This window comes from Urocampus carinirostris, chromosome 19 (assembly GCF_059441175.1).
Source record: "Urocampus carinirostris isolate Australia breed hairy pipefish chromosome 19, RoL_Ucar_1.0, whole genome shotgun sequence".
Classification (NCBI taxonomy): domain Eukaryota; kingdom Metazoa; phylum Chordata; class Actinopteri; order Syngnathiformes; family Syngnathidae; genus Urocampus; species Urocampus carinirostris.
The window spans coordinates 24,640,745-24,663,710 of NC_142367.1; the positions used below are offsets into that span (position 1 = coordinate 24,640,745).

Consider the following 22,966-nt stretch of genomic DNA (forward strand, 5'->3'; position numbering starts at 1 on the left):
GTAAATGAAGACCTCCCAAAGTGCTTTATAAAGCGCTTCCCACTTACCCATTCACACACACACTCACACACTGATAGCAGCAGCAGTCACCTCCTTATCGGGGGCAATAGGGGTTCAGTGTCTTGCCCAACGACACTTGGACATATAACACAGAGGAGCCGGGAATCAAACCTGTGACCTCTTGATTCTAAGACGAGCGCTCTACCTCCTGAGCTAATGCCGCCCATAGCATTCAAGCTAGCCGATTTTTGTGCAGCTTAAATGTCGACAACTGCTTGCGAGCCATAGCGATAGGCTCTACGATATACCATATGTTCCGCCCTTTAAGGCTCATCGGATTATAAAGCCGGGGTTCGTACAGGTGCTTGAAATCCTTAAAAACGCTTCATTTTTAATGTTGCATTTGAAAAGTGCTTGAATTTTGGGTGAATGCTCAAAATTGTTGCCAAATTTGCTTAAAATGACGCAGAACCTGCTCTATGTTTGCTTTGATTTGGCATTGCATTTCTTCCGTCATGCACTTTCAAATTTCTGGCCATATTGGGGTTTTTAAGTGTGCCTTATCAATAAAACGATACTTTTCATTGGATTCATAATCGCCAAAAATTGAAACTAAATGCTAGTATTTGTGAAACACAACATCGATTTTTCAGTTGTTTCTGGAAATTCTAACTCTGCCCTGTTTGGGTCAACAGCCGGCACAATCTCCGGTGAAGAAGTGCCCATCGTGTCCAAGACCAATATCAAAGAATACCGAGACAGCTTCTCCTGCGAGAAGTTCACCTTTCGGAGTAACCCCAACATCACCTTCTATGTCTACGTCAGCAACTTCTCCTGGCCAATCAAAATTCAGGTAAGCTTCTTTGGATGAGACGCTTATGCGGCGCCATTGTTTGTTTAATCTTGTTTTGCTTCGGGCTGTTTTAGAGTCCACTATTTAAAACTGGTGAGCCGTTTGAGTTCTTCAATTTCTCAGATCATTAGTTTTATAATTGGCAATAATCCTTGGATTTCATGGAGACATGGTAATGGGTCATTTTGCTCCAAAATAAAATCTCATTTCTATTTAACTCATTCAGTGCCATAACATATGAAAAAAAAATGACTTGAAAAAACATTCTGAAGGGTTTGGCTCAGCTCTTTAGGAAGTATCAAGCCTCTGGGAAATTCGAGATGGCAGGATTGGGTCTGATCAGGTCTTTGTCCACACATCAAGGAAGCCCCACTTACTTCCTGTATCCAGCCATACAGAATCTGTAGGCGGCTCCATATGGTAGGTAGCAGTGCAGTGTTCGAGAGAAGTTAACCTTGGGAAAATTACAGGCAGAGTCCAATCAATGGGGCAGGAAGGGATGATGTTTTGTGCACGTCTGCGGGAACGTGACCGAAATCACTAAAAAATCTAAAAAAGTGTATGCATCATTCTGCGTTCTTGCAATAAAATGTTATTTTGCAAGCAAAGTGCCCTTGTTTTTATGGAAAGCATTGTTTAGATATTGGAGGTATCGAAACTGCAAAAAAAGCACCAAATGAAAGTTATATTTCACAAAAAGTTGTTTTCTTGGAATCGACTATTTTCAACAAACTACGCAATGTTCAACTGATGTTTACTAAACAATGGTGAAAGCAGTGTCTGAAACTCATGAGAAAAAGTTAGCGGACACCATTTTTCACATCTTGAAACACAATAAGACGACCCATCGCAAAAAAAACCATTGTTGCAAAGTATAATCAGAATATATAACAGAACAACACTTTAAAATTAAGTTTATTATAAATCTACTTATAACATTCATTGAATGTATATGACATCGGCCATAAGTATGTACCTGTATTGACTCATCTTTATCCATGCAATGTTTGCGTTGCGTCGTCTGCTACAAGCCATGTGAACTCCTCTTTCCACGATGCTTTTAATGCACTTTTACTTTTAGTAGCATCATCCATTTTGTTCGCTTCTTTTGAATCTTTCTTCTGGGGCTGAGGTTTTGGCTTGATTCCTAACCTTTTCTCCATTTTTCTTGTGTCTTTGTCTATCTATGTGCAACCGCACTACCTTATAACGCTCGGGAAAGTCCGGAAGCACAAAGTTATTCGATGCAGTCTTCTCATTGGCTGCCGAGTATGCAAATTGCCAAACGAACCAAAATTTCGTAACCGAACGAAGATTTCAAATTCGGAATAAAGCAAACGTTCGTAACGTGCCACCATTCCATCCTGTCTAAAAAGTTGTCGGCCTCTCGGGCGGAGACGTTTTGTACGTTGTACGCCCGATGTAAAAAATGCACGCCCCGGGTGTCCGGGCAGACGTTATTTCAAACACTGCTTCTGTATATGAATAAAGAGGAGGACACTAAAAATGTATTTTTTAAGTATCAGATTCATGGATGACCAAGAATAATCGATCATTTCCTCTCTCAGATGCAACCCTTGTTTTTTTTCCCCATATTTTGTCTCACCGCCTTGTTCCAGCACTGCCACTTAGAGCGCTCCACCCTGCCTTTTCACAATACAATTACGTTTTGTAGCATCATCAATTTTGTTAGCTTCTTTTGAATCTTTCATCTGGGGCTGAGGTTTTGGATTCCTAATCACTTCTCCATTTTTCTTGTGTTTCTGGAAAATCTTGAAATGCAAACGCACGACCTTATAAGGCTCTTGGAAGTCCAGAAGCACAAAGTTATTCGATGCAGGCTTCTGATCGGCTGCCGAGTATGCAAATTGCCAAACGAACCGAAATTCAGAAATTTCCAAATTGAACGAAGATTTCGAAATCGGAATAAAGCAATTTTTTGATTTGAAAAAAATATTTTTTTTTTCCTTGAAAGAGTTGTCGGCCACTTGGGCGGAAGAGTTGTGTAAGTTGTACGCCCGACATAAAAGATGCACGCCCCGGGCGTCCGGGCAGACGTTATTTCAGACATTGGTAAAAGCTAGAAACATCTCATCTCATTAGCTGCACCACTTATCCTCAGTAGGGTCGCGGGGGTGCTGGAGCCCATCCCAGGAATCTTCGGGCAGTGGGCAAGGGGACACCCTCAACTGGTTGCCAGCCAATCGCAGGGCACACAGGGACAGACAACTCGCTCGCTCATTCATACCTAGGGGCAATTACTCATTTGCTCATTCACACCTAGGAAAAATTTGGACCGGCCAATCCACCTGAAATGCATGTCTTTGGAATGTGGGATGAAACCGGAGTGCCCGGAGGAAACCCACGCAAGCACGGGGAGAACATGCAAACTCTGACAAGCTTGCTTACAATTAGTAAACAACTGACGGCTCATTCACAGCTAGGGACAATTTAGACCGGCCAATTCACCTGAAATGCATGTTTTGGAGAACATACAAACTCCGCACAGGAAGTCCGGTAGCTGAATTTGAACCCAAGACCTATAGAACTGTGCTGCACACGCGCTAACCACTGCCCCGCCTTGCTGCACAGCTAGAAACATACTTTTGTCTAATGAAAGTTGAAGATTTGTTTGAATGTCCTTTATGGACTATAGCCACAGATCAGGGTTGTTAGTAAGCCTTGAAAAATGAGTCCAACTGGCAAAAAATGGCTGGCACCGATGTTCCCTGTAATTTTCCTTACGGGTCTGAGCGTTCACACAAAGTCGGTGAGCAACGCTTGAAACAACAGTGAGCAACGGCAATCCCAAGTGTGGCAAGATAATTAATTATCAAACATTGACATCAAGTTACACTTTGTACAACCTACAAACGTCGTTCGTTCTTACAATTCTTTCACAAGATATCCATTTCTTTTTATTTCCTGATTCATTTTGTCGCATAATATTAACATTTTTGGGGGCTTATTGAGTCGGTTGTAAGATACAGAACTGTACTTAATCACATTTTTTAGTGGAAGTACAATGTTGGCAACAAGATTCACTTGATATAATTATTTGAAAGCAACACAAACTTTTTCTTCTTTTTTCCGTGTTTTTTTTCTACTTTTTTATAAATTCCTTTAAAAAAATCTCATTGTGTTTATTTTTTCCGATTTGTTACTTTTTTTTGTTTGTTCTCTATTTACTTTTTTTCCTACATTTCTTTCTTTTCTTTTTTTCTGGCTTTTTTCTAAATTTTTCTTTCTTTTTTTTCTCTTCCCTTTGTTTCTTTTTCTCTCTGCTTTTCACTACTTTTTCATTTTGGTATTTTTTTCTTTTTTGTTCTATTCCCCCCTTCCTTTAAGTCATGTTGTGCATAATTTTACATCATATTTGGTCATGTTGGGATTAAAGAAGCAAAAACAACCTGAAGAGCCGTTTGGGACCCCGAAAGAGCTGGTTCCTTTTGGTGAGCCGAGCCGAAGAAGCCGGTTCCCCGACAAACTCTACTCACTTTACTCGACTTCGTTCTCCTTCGACTCGACTTCAAAATACCGCATTTAGGACACAACATCGGGGGAACCCGTGTATTTTTACCTTCATGCACTGTAACTTTGACTTGTGTTGCTTCTTAATTAGGAATTTTGAGCCCTGATTTTTGTGCGCTGGCTCGATTTTCTTGTGCGCTGAGAATGTGCGAGCAGTGCGCAGTTGCGCACGCGCGCAGCTTAGAGGGAACACTGGCTGGCACCCACTCTTCCCATTTTAGCGAAACATCTGGTATCGAACGAGTGAAGGTATATCTCCCAAGTTTATGTCTAACATGAGGTCTTTCCATGAGCAACAACCAAACTCAGTTCAAAACGACATCCAGTGACTCTTTGCCAATTATTTTGGCTTCTGTCGTATTGATTTTCATGTCTGGCGCAGCCCCCTTTCTATCACACGATAGATTGCTGTGCCGTCGGGGGTAGTATGTTTAGGGTCACCTCATCTTTAGAGGTGTTCCAATAATAGTTTTCTATTAAATTCCCCGACAAACAATCACTTATTTATGGACCGTCTCGAGCTGTTAAAGCCGCCCTGAGTATCGGGTAAGGTCTCCCTTCTCCTGGCATGCCGGTATAAGGTTGCGGATAAAATGAAATCCAATTTAAAGCTTTCAAAAGGGCCGAATCCACTAATTGCTTTAAAAAATGGGAAAATAAAACCCACTCTCCCAAGCCTCTCGGAGCTTTCAGCGGGAATGCTACGAGCGCGAGTTGAAAGAAACCTGTGGCGATTCTTGAATGTTTTCGGTGTTTCTCAAATGATTCTATTGATCCGCCATAGATGTCTTCAAACTGAATTAACCCCGAACATATTAGTTTGACCCCCATATTATGTGGAAATCTGGGAGCTCTGAGACTACAATCTACTCTTTTGCACTTATTAAGTCAACATGTTGCGAGCGAGGTTAGCTTTGTGGGCGCATATCTCATCTCAGGCCGGCAAGTTTGTTTTTAGATGGATAGATACCGTAAATTCCGGACTATAGAGCGCACCTGATTATAAGCCGCACCCACCACATTTTAAGAGGAAAACCGATTTTGTCCATACACAAGCCGCACCTGTATATAAGCCGCATGCGCCCACATTAAAAAATGTAACACAAACACAAAAATAACCCAAACCCGACTTCAAGTCCCGCGATTGAAACTAAATGTCCTTCGTTAAGGTCCACAGTCCAAGAATCACAGCCGGCAAAATGAACGGAGAATGATACCGTACTTACGGTTTGATGCAGACCTGCAGAGTCTGGGTCCCGTTGAAAGTAATCCAAGGAAAAAAGTGTATATTTCCAAAGGTAAGGGTGGGAAAAATATATCAGATCAACACATTTACTCACGCAACTCGTTTCTCTTTAACCAACTTTTCATCCCCCTTTTCACCTTTTTTTGTCTGTCCCTCACCTTTAGCGGTCCCCAATAAACCCGTCACCCAGCGTTTGTTCCGCCCCTCCTTTTTTATTCACCCGTGCAAAACATATCAGAATAAGTATCTAAAATAAATACAAATAATACATTGCAAAAATATACAGTTGCAAATACATATTATACATGGGTTACACATATTTACAAAGACGGTACACCGAAAGTTTTCAAAGCTTTAATAATAATAATATAACTTTCATCCCAAACGGTCCCTCACCTTTAGCGGTCCCCACTAAACCCATCACCCCGCGTTTGTTCGGCTCCTCCTTTTTCATTCACCCGTGCAAAACATATCAGAATAAGTGTCTAAAATAAATACAAATAAAAACATTACAAAAATATACAGTTGCAAATACATATTATACATGGGTTACACATATTTACAAAGAAAGACGGTACACCGAGAGAGTTTTCAGAGCTTTAATAATAATAATATAACTTTCATCCCAAACGGTGCCTGTGACAGGGCAGTTAATGGTAGCAACACTCGAGCGCCGCTGGCGGCCGTTAGAAAAATGACATAAATTGGCCGCATCACTGAATAAGCCGCAGGGTTGAAAGTTAGGGAAAAAAGTAGCGGCTTATAGTCCGGAATTTACGGTTCTTTATTCATTCCCGTAGGGAAATTCACACTTCCAGCAGTATCATTTTGTTGTTTACTAACATATTAACAGGATGGCCTCGGGGTGCTGTGTTGTAGTTTAGCCACAGTGGAGTGAATGACGTCACACGCTAGGCCAAAAGCTCGACGTCCCTGCAGCAGATGGAAAGCTTTGTGCCCAGGGTTACACCACCTCGATTCACGTAGATAGCTAGTCTGCCTCCTCTCCGCTTCCCGCATGTTTTTTTGTGTCTGTCTCTCCTAACAGTCCAAATGGCAACAATTGGCAGGCACTGGTTCTACCCATTTAAGAGAAACATCTGCCATTGAATGAGTCAATGTTAACTTACAGCAGTGTCTGAGATAACGTCTTCCCGGACACCCGGGGCGTGCATCTTTTAAGTCGGGCGTACAACTTACAAAACGTCCCACCCGGGTGGCCGACAACTTTTTCGACAGGATGGAAAGGTAGCATGTTACTAACGATTTCGAAATCTTCGTTCGGTTTGGACATTTCGGAATTTCGGTTTGTTTGCCAATTTGCATACTCTGCAGCCAATCAGAAGCCTGTATCAGATAACTTTGTGCTTCCGGACTTTCCCGAGCCTTATAAGGTCGCGCATTTGCATTATCCAAAGTAGAACATGAGAAAAATGGTAGAGTGGTTAGGAATCAAGCCAAAACAAGCCCCAGAAGAAATATTTAAAAGAAGCTAACACAATTTATGACGCTACAAAACGTAAACGTACATTAAAAGCAATGCGGAAAGAGGAGTTCACGTGGCTTGTAGCCAGGGTTGGGTAGGGTTACTTTAACTTGATTACTTTTAATTACTTTTGGATTACTCCAATACCAAATATGCTAATAAAAGACAAAAGAAACTAAATATGGAAATAATGACTCAATTTTGTGCAGGCTTGGGGAGTAACGGAATACACGGAACGGCAAATATGATGTTGGCAAGCTGTTTGGATTTATTTTCATTTTGTTGCTGTCGCATTTGATGTTGGTTTTGCCAGAGAACAAAGAGATCAAAGCCAGTAGAGAAAGCTTACCATGTGTTGTGAGTCATAATTGTATTCATATTTAGTTTTTTTGGTCTTTTATTAGCATATTTGGTTCTGGAGTACAATCCAAAAGTAATTGAAAGTAATCCAGTTCAAGTAACCCTACCCAACCCTTCGTGTAGCAAACGACGTAACGCGAACATTGCATGAATGAAGAGTAAATACAAATACATACTGATGGCAGATGGGAAACAGCCATGTCATATACATGCAATGAATTTTATAAGTAGATTTATAATAAACTTGAAATATGGAAAGTGTTGTTCTGTTATATATTCTGATGATCAATCCTTAATACTTTGCAACAGTGTTTTTTTTTTCTGCGATTTGTTTTAATGCATTGAAAGCAACAACCTGCACCCCAATAAACATTTGTATGATCCAGATTCAAAATGTGGAGCATGCAAGGATAAATCAATCCCTTAACGCAGTTCGTGCTCCGTTGCACATTCGCACGTGTGGCCCCCGAAGCGATGGGGCCGCTGTTGACATTCTGCGTCGAAATGCTTTCGGGGCAGAAAGCCTCCCGAGCGTCTACAGTAGATAATGATGTGTCACTGTGATGTGTCCTGTCACACAGCTACCCTTGCTCTAAAGGGGGATAAAGATGATTTCTCAACCAGAAAATGCAGAATTACATTCAGCAACAGCTAATGATAACGAATGGCCGGCGTCCTTTTCATCAAATCTCGGCCCTCGGTAGAAGTTGAGTAAAAGGAAACTGGTGGTCTTCTCCTTTCAGTTCAAGAAAGCGATTTAGAAAGCAGCTGGCTTGCTGCATGCTAGCATCAGGTAACCTCTAGTTGAGCTAGGTCTCCATGATGATTAATATACAAGAGTCACAAATGAGTTCTAAGTCCAGGTCATCCCTCTTATGGGACTGAATCTGCTGTTTGTGAGATACAAACTCGGCACAGGTGGTTTAAGAAGAGTTGTTAGCCTAGCCGTAGCAGTAAGCCGGACCTGGAGCCTCAGTCGCTTCCCGGGCCTGATAACAATCCACGGAGCACCAGCCGGGATCACCATTTCTTTGAGCTCTTCTGACTCTCCTCAGAGGAATTTCTTTTCGAAATGCTTCCCAGTTTGTTTTAGGTGGAGACATTGACTTGTCTGCCAGCCCTACTCTTTGACTGACAGCATACTCCAGCCTATCACGGTTGCGCACACAGGCAGTCACGCTTACCCAACACAAAAATCCCTCCCTAACATGGCACGGTGATAGCATTTACTGTGTGCTGTCTGCTCTGAACACAATGCGCAATTGGTTGATATCAATGACAGCAAAGACAATTCATTTGAATTTTTAGATATTCTGTTCAGTTAAGTTTGAGTTTGTTGAATATGTAGAGTCAAATGAAATCTCCTTTAAATGTTTTTCTTATTTTGTCCCTTTGTCCTTCTCTCCATCCCACTAGATTGCCTTTTCTCAACACAACAGCATCATGGACCTTGTGCAGTTCTTTGTAACCTTTTTCAGGTGAGTAATATTTCGACTACTGCTCATGATTTATGAGGTCTCTGTGTTTGTGCACTTAGAAACCATGCCCTTTTTTAATTTTTTTAGTTTATCTACTGGATTCTTTTTTTTTTTTTTTTTTTTTCCCCTTTCTAACTGACCGTCGGCTAATTGTGACTCATCTGACCGGTGACGCAAATCGTTGCGTTATTGAAGCAGGGTTGGTACGGTTGCTTGAAATCCGTGAAAATGCTTGAATTTGAATGCTGTGGTCTCAAGGATGGAAAAGGGCTTGACGTTTGGGTGAAGGGCTTGTAAATGCTTGAATTCGTTGCCATGCTTTTCAAAACGTCTGCTTAAAAATGACGCCGACGCTGCTCTCTCTGGGCTTCAAGTCAAGTTATATTTATTTGTTTAGCCCTTTATCACAAAAAGTCTTAAAGGGCTGCACAAAGCACAACAAAAACTAGTGAAATATAACATTAGCTATATAAAATATTTTTGTGGAAACGGGAATATATTAAGCTAAGTATGTAATTTGGTTTACATAGAATCAAAATGCCAAATATGATTATATCAATGATAGTAATATTCTCATCTCATTAGCCGTACCGTTTATCCTCATTAGGGTCGCGGGGGGGCTCGAGCCCATCCCAGCCATCTCCGGGCAGTGGGCAGGGGACACCCTGAACTGGTTGCCAGCCAATCGCAGGGCACACAGGGACAGACAACTCATTCGCTCATTCACACCTAGGGACAATTTGGACCGGCCAATTCACCTAAAATGCATGTTTTTGGAACGTGGGAGGAAAGCGGAGTGCCCGGAGGAAACCCACGCAAGCACGTGGAGAACATACAAACTCCGCACAGGAAGTCTGGAGCTGGATTTGAATCCACGACAGGTTCCCATGACATGAACTGTGCCGCACAAGCGCTAACCACTGCTGCCGATAGTAATATTGTAATGTAAAATTCATCATCAGAAAAAAAACAAAAAACTATAAGGGAGCCAGACCGAAACTAGATGGCTAGCCAGTAAGGAGGCCACAATTTAGCTTGATAACTATCAAGAAAAGATAAAACATTAGCTTGATTGCTTGCAAAAAAATTTAAAAAGAAGGTAGGTATCTAGCTTGCTAAATAGCTAAAAAGGAGGCTGATAGCTAGCTATAAAGCTAATCTGCACAGTATACATTGCAAGGGGCTTAGTTGGTTCTGTAATTACCATTGTTAATATTTTGTCTTTACCAATATTGGTATTTCGTCCATGGTATTTTGTCTTCACTCTGCCATTGTATTTCTTTTTCCCTCGTGATTAACAACAGCTGGCATTAGCTTGTATGACATTTTCTTATGAAGCGTCATCGCCCCCTACGGGACAGGTGCATACTACACTGAAACAGGGCACTTTTAAATATGTATTGGTGCAAGGAATACGTATCAATAATGGACATTAATCATGGGCCTATGCAAAGAATTCAGGTAGTTTTTCCCAAGAACTTCCTGCAACTGAAAATTTAAGCTACATATTAGTACAAGATTTTCCCAACACCTATGTGGAGAGAGTTTGGTCTCATAAATATCTACTCGAGTATTGTTCAGATCAACAAATATATTCGCCATTTAGATAGATAGATATTTTATTCATCCCCGTAGGGAAATTCACACTTCCAGCAATATCCTTGTGTTGAAGAATGAAATAATAAAATAAAAGATATAGAATACAAAAATATCCAATATAACGTGTTGATATAGAGTATTTACATAGTGCTACGGAAAATACACACTGTCATAAAAATAGGGTCATATGCAAATGTGGGGTGGGGTTTGATGTGGGCTTTTCCTCCCCCGGGTGGAGTTAAAGAGCCTCATGGCATGAGGAAGAAATGATCTCCGTCTGTCCGTGGAACAAGACATTTACTCAAGATCTTAAAATCATATGACTTGATAAATGCTCACGCAAGATTAAATATGTAAATTGCAGATATATTTATCCAGTGTTCATTTGACCTGTGAAAAGCGATGGGTGAGCCCCCGGGGACTCGCATGCTCAAAAATCTATGGGTCCCAACAGGGATCTATGGCTCCCCAAAATTTAGTCTTATCGAGGTTGAAATCGTAAATCGGCGACAAATATATAATATAAATCTATATATTCATTCAGTTTTAATCATCAAATTCTTAATTCATTTTCTGCATCAAATTATTGTTGGTAATATACCGATTATTATATAACATCATTCATAATATCAATCATCAAAGCAAGTGAGCCGTTTGAGAGCCGGCTCTTTTTAATGAGTTGAGCTGAAAAAGCCGGTTCTCTAAAAAAAGACGGACTTCCTTTCACTACACAACGAGATCTCGGCGTGCGGATGAAAATTCGAACCGCGAGACCAAAACAACAATGGCGGATCTGCCTGACGAAAAGTTTGGAGTGCGGTAAATCTTTGTTAAAAAAAAGTAATCGGGTATTAATGGCGATTTAGTGTCAAAAAAGTTGCGTCCCGGGGACGCATGTTGATTTGAGACTATGCGTCCCCAGCAAAAATGATGCGTGCAGGACGCGGGGACGCGGGCAAACGAGAACACTGTTTATATATGATGTACACTGTATTCCTTCTTATAATGGGACTGAAGAAATAGAAAAATTTGGTTTGGAAGTACTTTAAAATGCTTGAATTTGGCCATGAAAAAAGATTTCAAATCAGGATTCATTTGTGGCTGACAGTCTCGGACTAAATTAGAGTTTGCCACAGACCAAATTTAGAATAGAATAAAATAGAATATACCTTTATTGTCATTGTACAAAATGGGTTAACATATTGTGACAACGAAATTGGGCATGACACTCCAGTTTCACACATTCACAGTGAAGTAAAAAAGCCAAGAAGATAAAGGAACAGAGAAGATAAGGTTATAAAACAAGGAGGATAAGGTTATAGTTATAATTTACACAAAATTTACACAAGAAATGTCGGCATGTAGGATGTTACATACTGGTTGGTATCGTAGGGTTTGTGCAAATATGCATTTGGTGCAAAAATAGTCATCATAGTGCAAAAAAAGTCTTGTGTCAGTCCCCGGTGCTCGTGTTGCTCACCGAAGGGACATATTATGTGTTCAGCTGTCAAGAGTTGCGAATAGAAGGCTCCCGTTGCCCGAGGCGGCTGCCCATCACTGCCCCGTCCACAAAAACCACCCTGCTAAACTGTTACATGCTTCTCGCCTGCACCGCTCTGCTCGGATTACATCAGAATTCGGGGGGTCTTGCCAAGAAAGTCCTGCCTGGGAATCATTTCATCCATGGGGCCTTTACCAGTGTTCATTTGAGCTGTGAAAAGTGATGGGTCCCGGGGACTCGCATGCTCAAAAATCTATGGGTCCCAACCAGTGTTCCCTCTAAGCTGCGCACTGCTCGCACATTCTCAGCGCAAAAGAAAATCTAGCCAGCGCACACAATTGAGGGCTCTAAATTGCTAATTAAGAAGCCAATTAAGTCAAAGTTACAGTGCATGAAAGTCAAAATACACGGGTACCCCCGACGTTGTGTCCTAAATGCGGTATTTTGAAGTCGAGTCGAAGTAGAACCAAGTTGAGTAAAGTAAGTAGAGTTTTTCGAGAACCGGCTTCTTTGGCTCTCCTCTTAAAGGAACCGGCTCTTTCGGGTCCTAAACGGCTCTTCAAGTTGTTTTTGCTTCTTCAATCTCAACATGACCAAATATTATGTAAAATTATGCACAAAATGATTTAAAGGGGGGGAATACAACAAAAAAGAAAAAAATTCCAAAATGAAAAAGTAGTGAAAAGCTGAGAAAACAAGAAACAGAGAAAAAAGAAGGAACAATTTAGAATAAAGCCAGAAAAATAGAAAAAGAAATGTAGGAAAAAAGTAAATAGAGAACAAAAAGAGGCAGCACGGCGGCGCAGTGGTTAGCGCATGTGCGGCACAGTTCATGTCTTGGGAACCTCCTGCGTGGGTTCAAATCCAGCTCCAGACTTCCTGTGTGGAGTTTGTATGTTCTCCCCGTGCTTGCGTGGGTTTCCTCCGGGCACTCCGGTTTCCTCCCACATTCCAAAAAACATGCATTTCAGGTGAATTGGCCGGTGCAAATTGTCCCTGGGTGTGAATGAGCGAGTGAGTTGTCTGTCCCCGTGTGCCCTGCGATTGGCTGGCAACCAGTTCAGGGTGTCCCCTGCCCACTGCCCGATGATTGCTGGGATGGGCTCCAGCACCCCCGCGACCCTACTGAGGATAAGCGGTGTAGCTGATGATGATGATGATGATGAGAACAAAAAGAAAAAAGTAACAGCTCGGAAAAAATAAACACAAGGACATTTTTTTTTTAAAGGAAAAAGTAGGGGAAAAAAGAAGAAAAAGTTTGTGTTGCATTCAAATAATTATATCAAGTGAATCTTGTTGCCAACATTGTACTTCCACTAAAAATGCGATTAAGTACAGTTCTGTATCCTACAACCAAAAATGTTAATCTTCTGCGACAAAATATATGAGGAAATAAAAAGAAATGGATATCTTGTGAAAGAATTGTAAGAACAAATGACGTTTGTAGGCCATCGTACATGAGTCAATTCATTCAAAAGAGAAAAATCATTTTGCATTGCCAGAAATGTCAAAATGTAAGTTGATGTCAAGTTTTGGACATGTTTGATAATGATTTAGTTGCCACACATGGGATTGCCGTTGCTCACTGTTGTTTCAAGCGCTGCTCACCCACTTTGTGTGAACGCTCAGACCCGTAAGGACAATTACAGGGAACATTGCTGGGGAACACCCAAATGGCTTCTCAGCACAGCGGTGGGAATCGTCTGGGAGGCTTGTTGTGAAAAGGTGTCAGCAATATTCCAAACAAATCAGCGAAAGGAGACTGTCGCGGTGGTTTTCTTCGCATTGTGTCGCATCAGCCAGGCGGGGACGCCCCCAAGGGGTGAAATTATCTTGTTGACATCAGGCTGATTAGGTTTCCCCCTGAAATTCTCACACAGGATTAACTAAGGCTAGGTTCACACTGCAGAGCTCAATTCCGATTTTTGGGTGAAGTCCCATGTTTTTTGTGAGATCCTTCAAACCAAATGTGACTTGTTTGCAATCCCCTGTGACTGCACCCTCAGACTGTAGATCACAGGCGTCAAACAGGCGGCCCGCGGGCCAGATCACGCCCGCTAAGGGATCGAATCCGGCCCGCGAAACAACACTCGGAAAAACAAGCTGCAGGTTGAAATAGGTCAACTTGATGTTGCCAAGGAAAGGTGCCTCAAACAAAGACACTGTACTTGTATTTATTTCTCTCTCTCACTCTCTCTTTTTCTTTTTCTCTTCCTTTTTTGCTCTGTCTCTTTCTCTCTCTGTCTTTTTAACTTCTTTTGCTCTTACTTCCTTTTTTCCTTTTCTCTCTTTTCTCTTTGTCTCTTCTTACCCTTTGCACTTTCTTTTCTCTTCTCTCCTTCTGTCTTTCTATTTCTCTTTGGATTTCTTTCTTCCTCTCCCTTTCTTTTCCCCCTCTCTCACAACTTTTTTATCTTTTGTTTCTCACGCTCTCTCCCTCTCTCTTTTTCTTTCTTTGTCCCACCCTCTCTCCTTTTCCCTCCCTCTTTCTCTTATTTCTTTATCTCTCTTTTTCTTTCTCTTTAATCTACTAGTCCGGCCCCCGACAGAATGTTTGTTCTATCGTTTGGCCCCCAGAGTTAAAATGAGTTTGACACCCCTGCTGTAGATCGGCAAAGACGTCATTTCACTACATCACCAGTCACAGAATTATGTCATCATTGGAAAGCTTCAACTCTTTAGGATTTAGGATATGCTGACCTTTTCAAAATGTACTCTTCGGAGAAACATCATGATCCGTCTGAAACGAGATACCCGATGAGTATAATGCTGGGGTGGCACACTCATAAGCCCCCTGGTAGTCAGCTCATGAGATCATTCTTTGCCAACATGGAGTCGTTACAACCGTGTAAAATATTGACTCAAAAAGACATGATAATGCCGACAGATCTAAAAAAAATCCGCCTAAAAGCATTTCTGCATTGTTGGAAGGTTCTTGATGCAATCCGCCTTTGTTAAAACTGTTTGATTTCAAATCGCTGGGAATCGTTAAGTACTTTTTTATTTCTTTTTTACGTCCGATCTTAACTCTATTCACAACACTCGAATATCACCCCATTTTATTTTCATGAAAACAAAATCCTTCCCACGCTGCGGAGCACGGCTGCAGCCCGTTTGATGTTTCTGGATGCTTACAGATGCTTTCACCATTTCTCTTTGCCCTTCGTCTTTGCAAGTACGATCACGTTTCACGCCGCCCCTCCCGGTCCCGCCCGTCCCAGCCGTATATCTAGCCGATAGTCCGCCCGGGTTTGAATATCCCCCAAACGCTGGCGAGTTCGCCGGGTCCGAACCGGTAAGGAGATTAGCGCCGCCGGCCCCCGAAGACGAGGGCCGGTTGCTCGGGTTACAGGATGTGGTTCGAACCAGGGCGTGATTATCTTTGTTCCTGCGCATCAGGAGCGGGCTCATGTTCCCTTCTCACTTGGAAATGAAGTACACACATGATTTAGAGACTGGCCAATTACCCTTTTACGGACCTATTTTTATGACCGCCATAGACGGGACGCGGAACTTCCGAGAGCGGCACGGTACAAGCTGATTCGCCGATTACGCTGCAATCATTATGCCGGGGGAGGGGGACATAGAGAAAAAGAACAAAACAAAAATCCTTGTCGGCTATTATTTTCTGTGCACATAGTGCTTTCTGGGGCCAGGGTAGGTCTGTCAAGATCAGCAGAATATTTGCATACATCAAAGACTTATGGAGTAGATCATTTCTTCCTCATGCCATGAGGCTCTTGAACTCCACCCGGGGGAGTAAAAGCCCACATGAAACCCCACCCCCACATTTGCATACCCTATTTTTATGACGCTGTGTATTTTCTGTAGCACTATTTAAATACTCCATATCAGCACGTTCTATTGGGTATTTTTGTAGTCCATACCTTTTATTTTGTTATTTTATTTTTCAACACAAGGATTCTGCTGTGTCAAGTGTCAATTTCCCTACGGGTATTAATAAATTATCTGTCTATTTGTCTATCTGTCTATCTTTCTGTCTGTCTAGCTGTCCTTCTATCTATCTGTCTATCTATCTATCTATCTATCTATCTATCTATCTATCTATCCTCTATCTATCCTCTATCTATCCTCTACCTATCATCTACCTATCATCTACCTATCATCTATCATCTCTCTTTTCATCTATCTATCTGTCTATCTGTCTGTCTGTCTATCTATCTATATCTATCTATCTAGACATCTATATCTATCTAGACATCTATCTGTCCGTCTATCTGCCCGTCTATCTATCTCTGTCTGTCTGTCTATCTGTCTATCTGTCTGTCTATCTGTCTGTCTGTCTATCTATCTATTCGTCTATCTGTCCATCTATCTATCTATCTATCTATCTATCTATCTAGACATCTATCTAGACATCTATCTAGACATCTATCTAGACATCTATCTAGACATCTAGACATCTATCTATCTAGACATCTATCTATCTATCTAGACATCTATCTAGACATCTATCTACATTACAATTAAGGTTGCACCAAACAATCATTTTAATATGCAATTATTCTGTTTTTTTATTGATAGATTATTAAATTTCACAAATTTTATAATTTTCAGTTCAAACCTTGTATTAAAGAACAGATATTACACTCAAATACTAGTTGAAAATGAAGTATTCTTGTTCGACGGACTAAATGTTCCCAAGTCAGAGAATTGGCAATGATAAAGTTCTTGAAAACGCTTGAATTTTAATGTTGTTTTCTGGGATTGAAAAGTGCTTAAATTTTGGCTTGTAAATTCTTGAAATTGTCCCCATGTTTCTCAAGAAGCGTGTTTAAAAATGACACTGACGATGCTCTTTAATGGCTTCGATTTGCTATTGCATTTCTTCTTCCCACGTGATCAACGGCAGATGGTATTAGTTTGTATGGCATCGTCCTATAAAGCGGCATCGCCCTCTACGGGACAGGTGTATGCTACACGCAAACAGGGCACTATGAAATGTGTATTAGTACAAGGATTACGTATTAATTATTTTTGGGGTAGGCAAAAATAAAGGTTATTTTTCGCAGTGGTGGGAAAATGGAAGCTACATACTACTGTCATTTTACACAAAACCACACAAAAAATATTTTCCACTCATATAATTCACATCCACAGATATACTTGAGATCAATGTTCCCTCTAATTTTCCTTACGGGTCTGAGCGTTCACACAAAGTCGGTGAGCAACGCTTGAAACAACAGTGTGCAACGGCAATCCCCAGTGTGGCAACTAAATCATTATCAAACATGTCCAAAACTTGACATCAAAACTTTTTATTATTTTTCCCTCTTTTTTTTTTTTTTTATTCCTTTAAAAAAATCTCATTGTGTTTATTTCTTCCTCGCTGTTCCTTTTTTTTTGTTCTCTATTTACTTTTTTCATTTGTTTTTTTCTTTTCTTTTTTTTCTGGTTTTTTTCTGAATTTTTCCTTCTTTTTTTCTTTCATTTTGTTTCTTTTTTTCTCAGCTTTTCACTACTTTTTCATTTTGGTATTTTTTTCTTTTTTGTTCTATTTCCCCCCCTTTAAGTCATTTTGTGCACAATTTTGCATCATATTTGGTCGTGTGGGGATTAAAGAAGCAAAAACAACCTGAAGAGCCGTTTGGGACCCAAAAGAGCCGGTTGTCTTTAGTGAGCTGAGCCGAAGAAGCCGGTTCTTGAAAAACTCTATTGACTTTACTTTGCAACTTCGTTCGACATTGACTTCAAAATACTGCATTTAGAAAACAGCGTCAGGGGGACCCGTGTATTTTTACCTTCATGCACTGTAACTGACTTAATTGGCTTCTTAATTAGCAATTTCGAGCCCTGATTTTTGTGCGCTGGCTAGATTTTCTCGTGCTCTGAGAATGTGCAGGCAGTGCGCGATTGCGCACGTGCGCAGCTTAGAGGGAACGTTGCTTGAGATTTCCCCTTTTAGTAATACTGGAAAAATTGGCTTTGAAAGTGCTTGAATTTTGACATGATAAAGGTGCACAAAGGCTGTTTTATTTCAGATTCAGATTCAGATTCAGATCTACTTTATTGTCATTCTAGTACACGTGTATACAGAACGAAATGTCGATGCATCTGACCCCCACAGTTTCCTTGAATGTACAGATATAAATAATGTTGTATTGTATTTTGGCTACGTGTAGTATTTTACCATAGTGCCGATAGTGCAAGAAGAGTAGCTAACCAGATGTGCAATATGGGCAGTCAGGTTAACAAGTCAGGTACACAGTAACATTAACACTGTAACAATAACGCTGTAATTACAATAGTGCAGAGAGCAATGTGCAAGGAGTGGCAAGCTATAAAAAAAACTGCCAGTAGTGCAAAAGTCAGATTAGCAGCCGTTTAGATTTAAGTTAACTATATGTTAGATTGACCATTTAACAGTCTAATGGCCAGGGGGACTAGACTATTGCGGAGCCTGGTGGTCCTGCACCGCACACTGCAGTACCTCTTCCCAGAGGCTAGCAGAGTGAACAGTCCATGATGGGGGTGAGAGGGGTCCCCGGTAATGTTTTTTGCATGGGATATGCGATGTTCTTGGTCAAATGACAGTTCCACTCTGATTTGCGGTCTACGTCTCTTTTCAGTTGCTTCCTTTCTCTTCTCCTGGTGGCGGCTGTGGTGTGGAAGATCAAGCAGACTTGCTGGGCATCCCGGCGGCGAGAAGTAAGTGCTCTGCCATCTCATGTTCATCATCTACAACAGGGGTCGGCAACCTATGACACGCGTGCCGGCAGTGGCGCATTTTTACCTGAAATTTAGACATTTTTGTTTACGGTAGCGCCCCTCCTCCTCTGCTTCGTGAATGCGTGTCTGCGCCTCGCAGAGGAGGAAAGATCCATGTTTTAACCCAGCCACAGAAACACCGGTACGCTCTAATTGAATGAATCATGACGGCTCCTCCGGCGAAAAACTCTCATTCTTTTCAGCCAGCATGGACAAATGACTTGGGCATGTTGGTTTAAGATCAGATAATTGTGTCATTGCAATCCTGTGCAGTCCTTTGAGACATTTTTGTGATTAAGGGCTATATAAATACATTTGACTTGACTTGACTTTGTGCAAAAAAAAAAAAAGACTGTGCTGTTTGTGCATTATTCCTCGAGAGCGTTATGCCTCGCACATCAAATGTTAAACGTCATGACGAGACGAAACATGAATTCAAGGCGTAGACATTAAAACGCGCTGTGTCCAGGTACGGCAAACAAACACAGATCCTGAAAAGCATTGTCACTGCTAAAAACACCACCACTGAAGCAAGCTATCACATTGCTCACTGCATATTAAAGCATGGAAAACCATTTACCGTAAATTCCGGACTATAGAGCGCACCTGATTATAAGCAGTACCCACCACATTTTAAGAGGAAAACCGATTTTGTACATACACAAGCCGCACCTGTATATAAGCCGCATGCGCCCACATTTACACATGTAACACAAACACAAAATTAACCCAAACCCGACTTCAAGTCCCGCGGTTGAAACTAAATGCCCTTCATTAAAGTCCACAGTCCAAAAATCACAGCCGGCAAAATGAACGGAAAATGATACCGGTACTTAAGGTTTGATGCAGACCTGCAGAGTCCGGGTCCCGTTGAAAGTAATCCAAGGAAAAAAGTTTATATTTCCAAAGGTAAGGGTGGGAAAAATAAATCAGTTGAACACATTTACTCACGGAACTCCTTTTTCTTCAACCAACTTAACCCCTTCTTCTTTCCTTGTCTGTCCCTCACCTTTAGCGGTCCCCATTTAAACTCGGCACCCCGCGTTTGTTCCGCCCCTCACTTTTCGTTCATCCGTGCAAAACATATCAGAATAAGTGTCTCAAATAAATAGATTACAAAAATATACAGTTGCAAATACATATTATACATGCGTTTAATGTAACAGGTCCATATTTACAAAGAAAGACGGTACACCCAGAGAGTTATCAAAGCTTTAATAATAATAATAATATAGCTTTGACAGGGCAGTTAATGGTAGCAACACTCGAGCGCTGATGCCGGCCGTTAGAAAAATGACATAAATTGGCCGCATCACTGAATAAGCCGCAGGGTTGAAAGTTAGGGAAAAAAGTAGCGGCTTATAGTCCGGAATTTACGGTATATCTGTGACCAAATCAGCTGTTATTTCTGTTGCACTTATTTTCAAGTAGTTATTTCAAGTTTTGATATTTTCTGCAATAAGATTTGATTGATAAATTGTATGCTAGCTGTCCATATCACTTGTTTTTCTTATTGTAATTCATTCTTGATGAAGAATGGTTGATTCTGGTTAATTCTTGTGGTAAAAAGTTGAAGTCATGGGCGGCTACAGGCCTTTCCACATGGTGCTCACATTCATTTTTTAGTTTATTGATGAATAGTGGAAGATAAATTGGTCAGTTGTATATTCGGACTGGTGCAAAATGACAGCTTTCTTGGATATAAAACCAAATTGTTGGGCGAGTCATTGATCTTGGTGTGGCACACTGATTTCCAAGGAAATATGAAAGTGGCACTCCACACCGAAAAGGTTTCTGACCCCTGATCTACAAGGTTTAGCTTTTCCTGACATTGCTAAACAAAAACTGGCTTTTGTATCCGCTCGCCACTAATTGATATATGAATATAAACAAGTTTTAATTTCTACCCGATCTGAGGATCATGCCAGTGGGTCAAATAATTAATGTGTGCAGATGGTCTGCCTTCATTAAAATGCCGCTCACTTCATTTTTTTCTGGACCACTGTTGGTATTTATATGATCCGGTTTTTAACTGCCCTTCAGGACCGGCACCAGAATGAACAACAATCAAAAGTTTTATAACCAGGGTTTTTACGGGTGCTTGAAATCCTTGAATAGCCTTGAATTTGAAGTTTTTCAAAGAATATTGTTTGAAGTGTTAGTAAATGCTTGAAATTGTTGCCATGTTTCTCAACAAGTCTGATTTAAAATGACCCCTACCCTGCTCTTTAGTGGCTTCGCTTTGCCATTTCTTGTTCCCTTGTCATCAACGGCAGCTGGCATTAGTTTGTTTGGTAATTTCCTATGAAGCATCATTGCCCCCTACAGGACAGGTGCATGTTACACCTAAACGGGGCAGTATGAAATGTGTAATAGTGATTACATATCAATATAGACATTTAGCATGGGCCATGCAAAAAATGAAGGTGGTAAATTGTATTGGGAATAACTTCCAGCAACTGAAAATGGAAGCTACATGTTACTGTCAATTTTAACCGAAACCTATAAGTTTGTATAAGAAATATTGACACATGAATTGTATTCGCAATTTACCTAAGATCTATCTCGTCGAATTCAAATCGTATGTTTTGATAAATTCACTCCCAAGATTACAAATTGCATTGGCCAGGAAAACGGTGTTCGGACCCTGAAAGTACACCATAACGTTTGGATGTTACTGATTAGTGTTCCCTCTAAGAAAATCTAGCCAGCGCACAAAAATCAGGGCTCAAAATGACTAATTAAGAAGCGAATTAAGTCAAAGGTACAGTGCATGAAAGTAAAAATACATGGGTTCCCCTGACAATGAGTCCTAAATCCGGTATTTTGAAGTCGAGTAAAGTTGGTACAGTTTGTCGAGAACCGGCTTCTTCGGGTCGGCTCACTAAAAGGAACCGGCTCCTTTGGGTCCTAAACGGCTCTTCAGGTCGTTTTTGCTTCTTTAATCCCAACATGACCAAATATGATGTAAAATTATGCACAAAATGACTTAAAGAAAGGGGGAAATAGAACAAAAAAGAAAAAAATACCAAAATGAAAAAGTAGTGAAAAGCTGAGAAAAAAAAAAGAAACAAAAGGAAGAGGAAAAAAAGAAGGAAAAATTTCTGTTATATATTCTGATGATCAATCCTTAAAACTGTCCAGTTTTCAAATACAAAGATTATAATCATTTATCCATCAACAAAATAGCGTTGTGTAAAGCGAAAGTTCGGTTTTAAACATTTTTTTTCTTAGTGTATATGCAATGTATAATTCCAGTGTGTTCTGCAAAAATTTCAAGTTGAAATTCAAGAGCTAAGGTCCAAGTGTCAATTATGTAAACGCTGACTCGCAATGCACTCCATTTTGAATTAAGATGGCTTGATGGGATAATGAGCTTTTCTACTTGACCAATGCAACTCTTTAAACACCTGAGTCTCCCTCTTGCTGACAGCGTGACTCTCCGAGAAGTGTTCAATTAACACTCTGAGTGTTGTTTTATCAAGATTACCCTTCTTTTGGGATGACACATTGCTCGTACATGGTCTAGTGCACCGGTGTCAAACAGGCGGCCCGCGAGCCAGATCAGGCCCGCTAAGTGATTGAATCCGGCCGGCGAGACGACACTCAGAGAAGCGCAAGAGAAAAACAAGCTGCAGGTTGAAATAGGTCCACTTGATGTTGCCAAAGCCGGGTGCCTCGGACAAAGACACTGTACTTGTATTTCTTTCTTTCACTATCTCTCTCTTCCTCCCTTCCTCTCTCTCTCTCTCTCTCTCTGTCTACCTCCCTCCCTCCATTTTCTCTCACTCTCTCTTTCAGTCGCTTTCTTTGTTCCTCTATGTCTCTTTCTCTCTCTTTTTTTTTACCTTATTTTGCTTTCTCTTCATTATTTTCTTTTCTCACATTCTCTTCTCTCTCTTTCTCTTTCTATTTCTCTTTGGATTTCTCTCTTTCTCTCTTTCTTCTCCCTCTCACTATTTCTCTATCTTCTGTTTCTCAGGCTCTCTCTCTCTCTCTTTTCTCTCTCTCTCTCTCCCTCCCTTTTTCTCTCTATCTCTATTTCACCCTCTCTGTCTCTATTTTTCTCTGTTCCTCTTTGTCTCTTTCTCTCTCTTTTTTACCTTCTTTTGCTTTCTCTTCCTTTTTTTCCTTTTCCCTCACGCTCTCTCGCTTACCACTTTCTCCCCTTCTCTCTTTTTCT

General features: G+C 40.9%; 1 protein-coding gene across 1 annotated transcript in view; it reads left to right on the plus strand.

The window, feature by feature from the left end:
- atrnl1b (attractin like 1b) overlaps positions 1 to 22,966 on the plus strand; it is a 146,473-nt gene that overhangs the window by 100,069 nt on the left and 23,438 nt on the right. Inside the window, exons 24-26 of the mRNA XM_088323704.1 lie at positions 696 to 853; positions 8,893 to 8,954; positions 18,645 to 18,723. Of these exons, the coding sequence (XP_088179830.1) occupies positions 696 to 853; positions 8,893 to 8,954; positions 18,645 to 18,723 (299 nt within the window). The remainder of the gene's footprint in view (positions 1 to 695; positions 854 to 8,892; positions 8,955 to 18,644; positions 18,724 to 22,966) is intronic.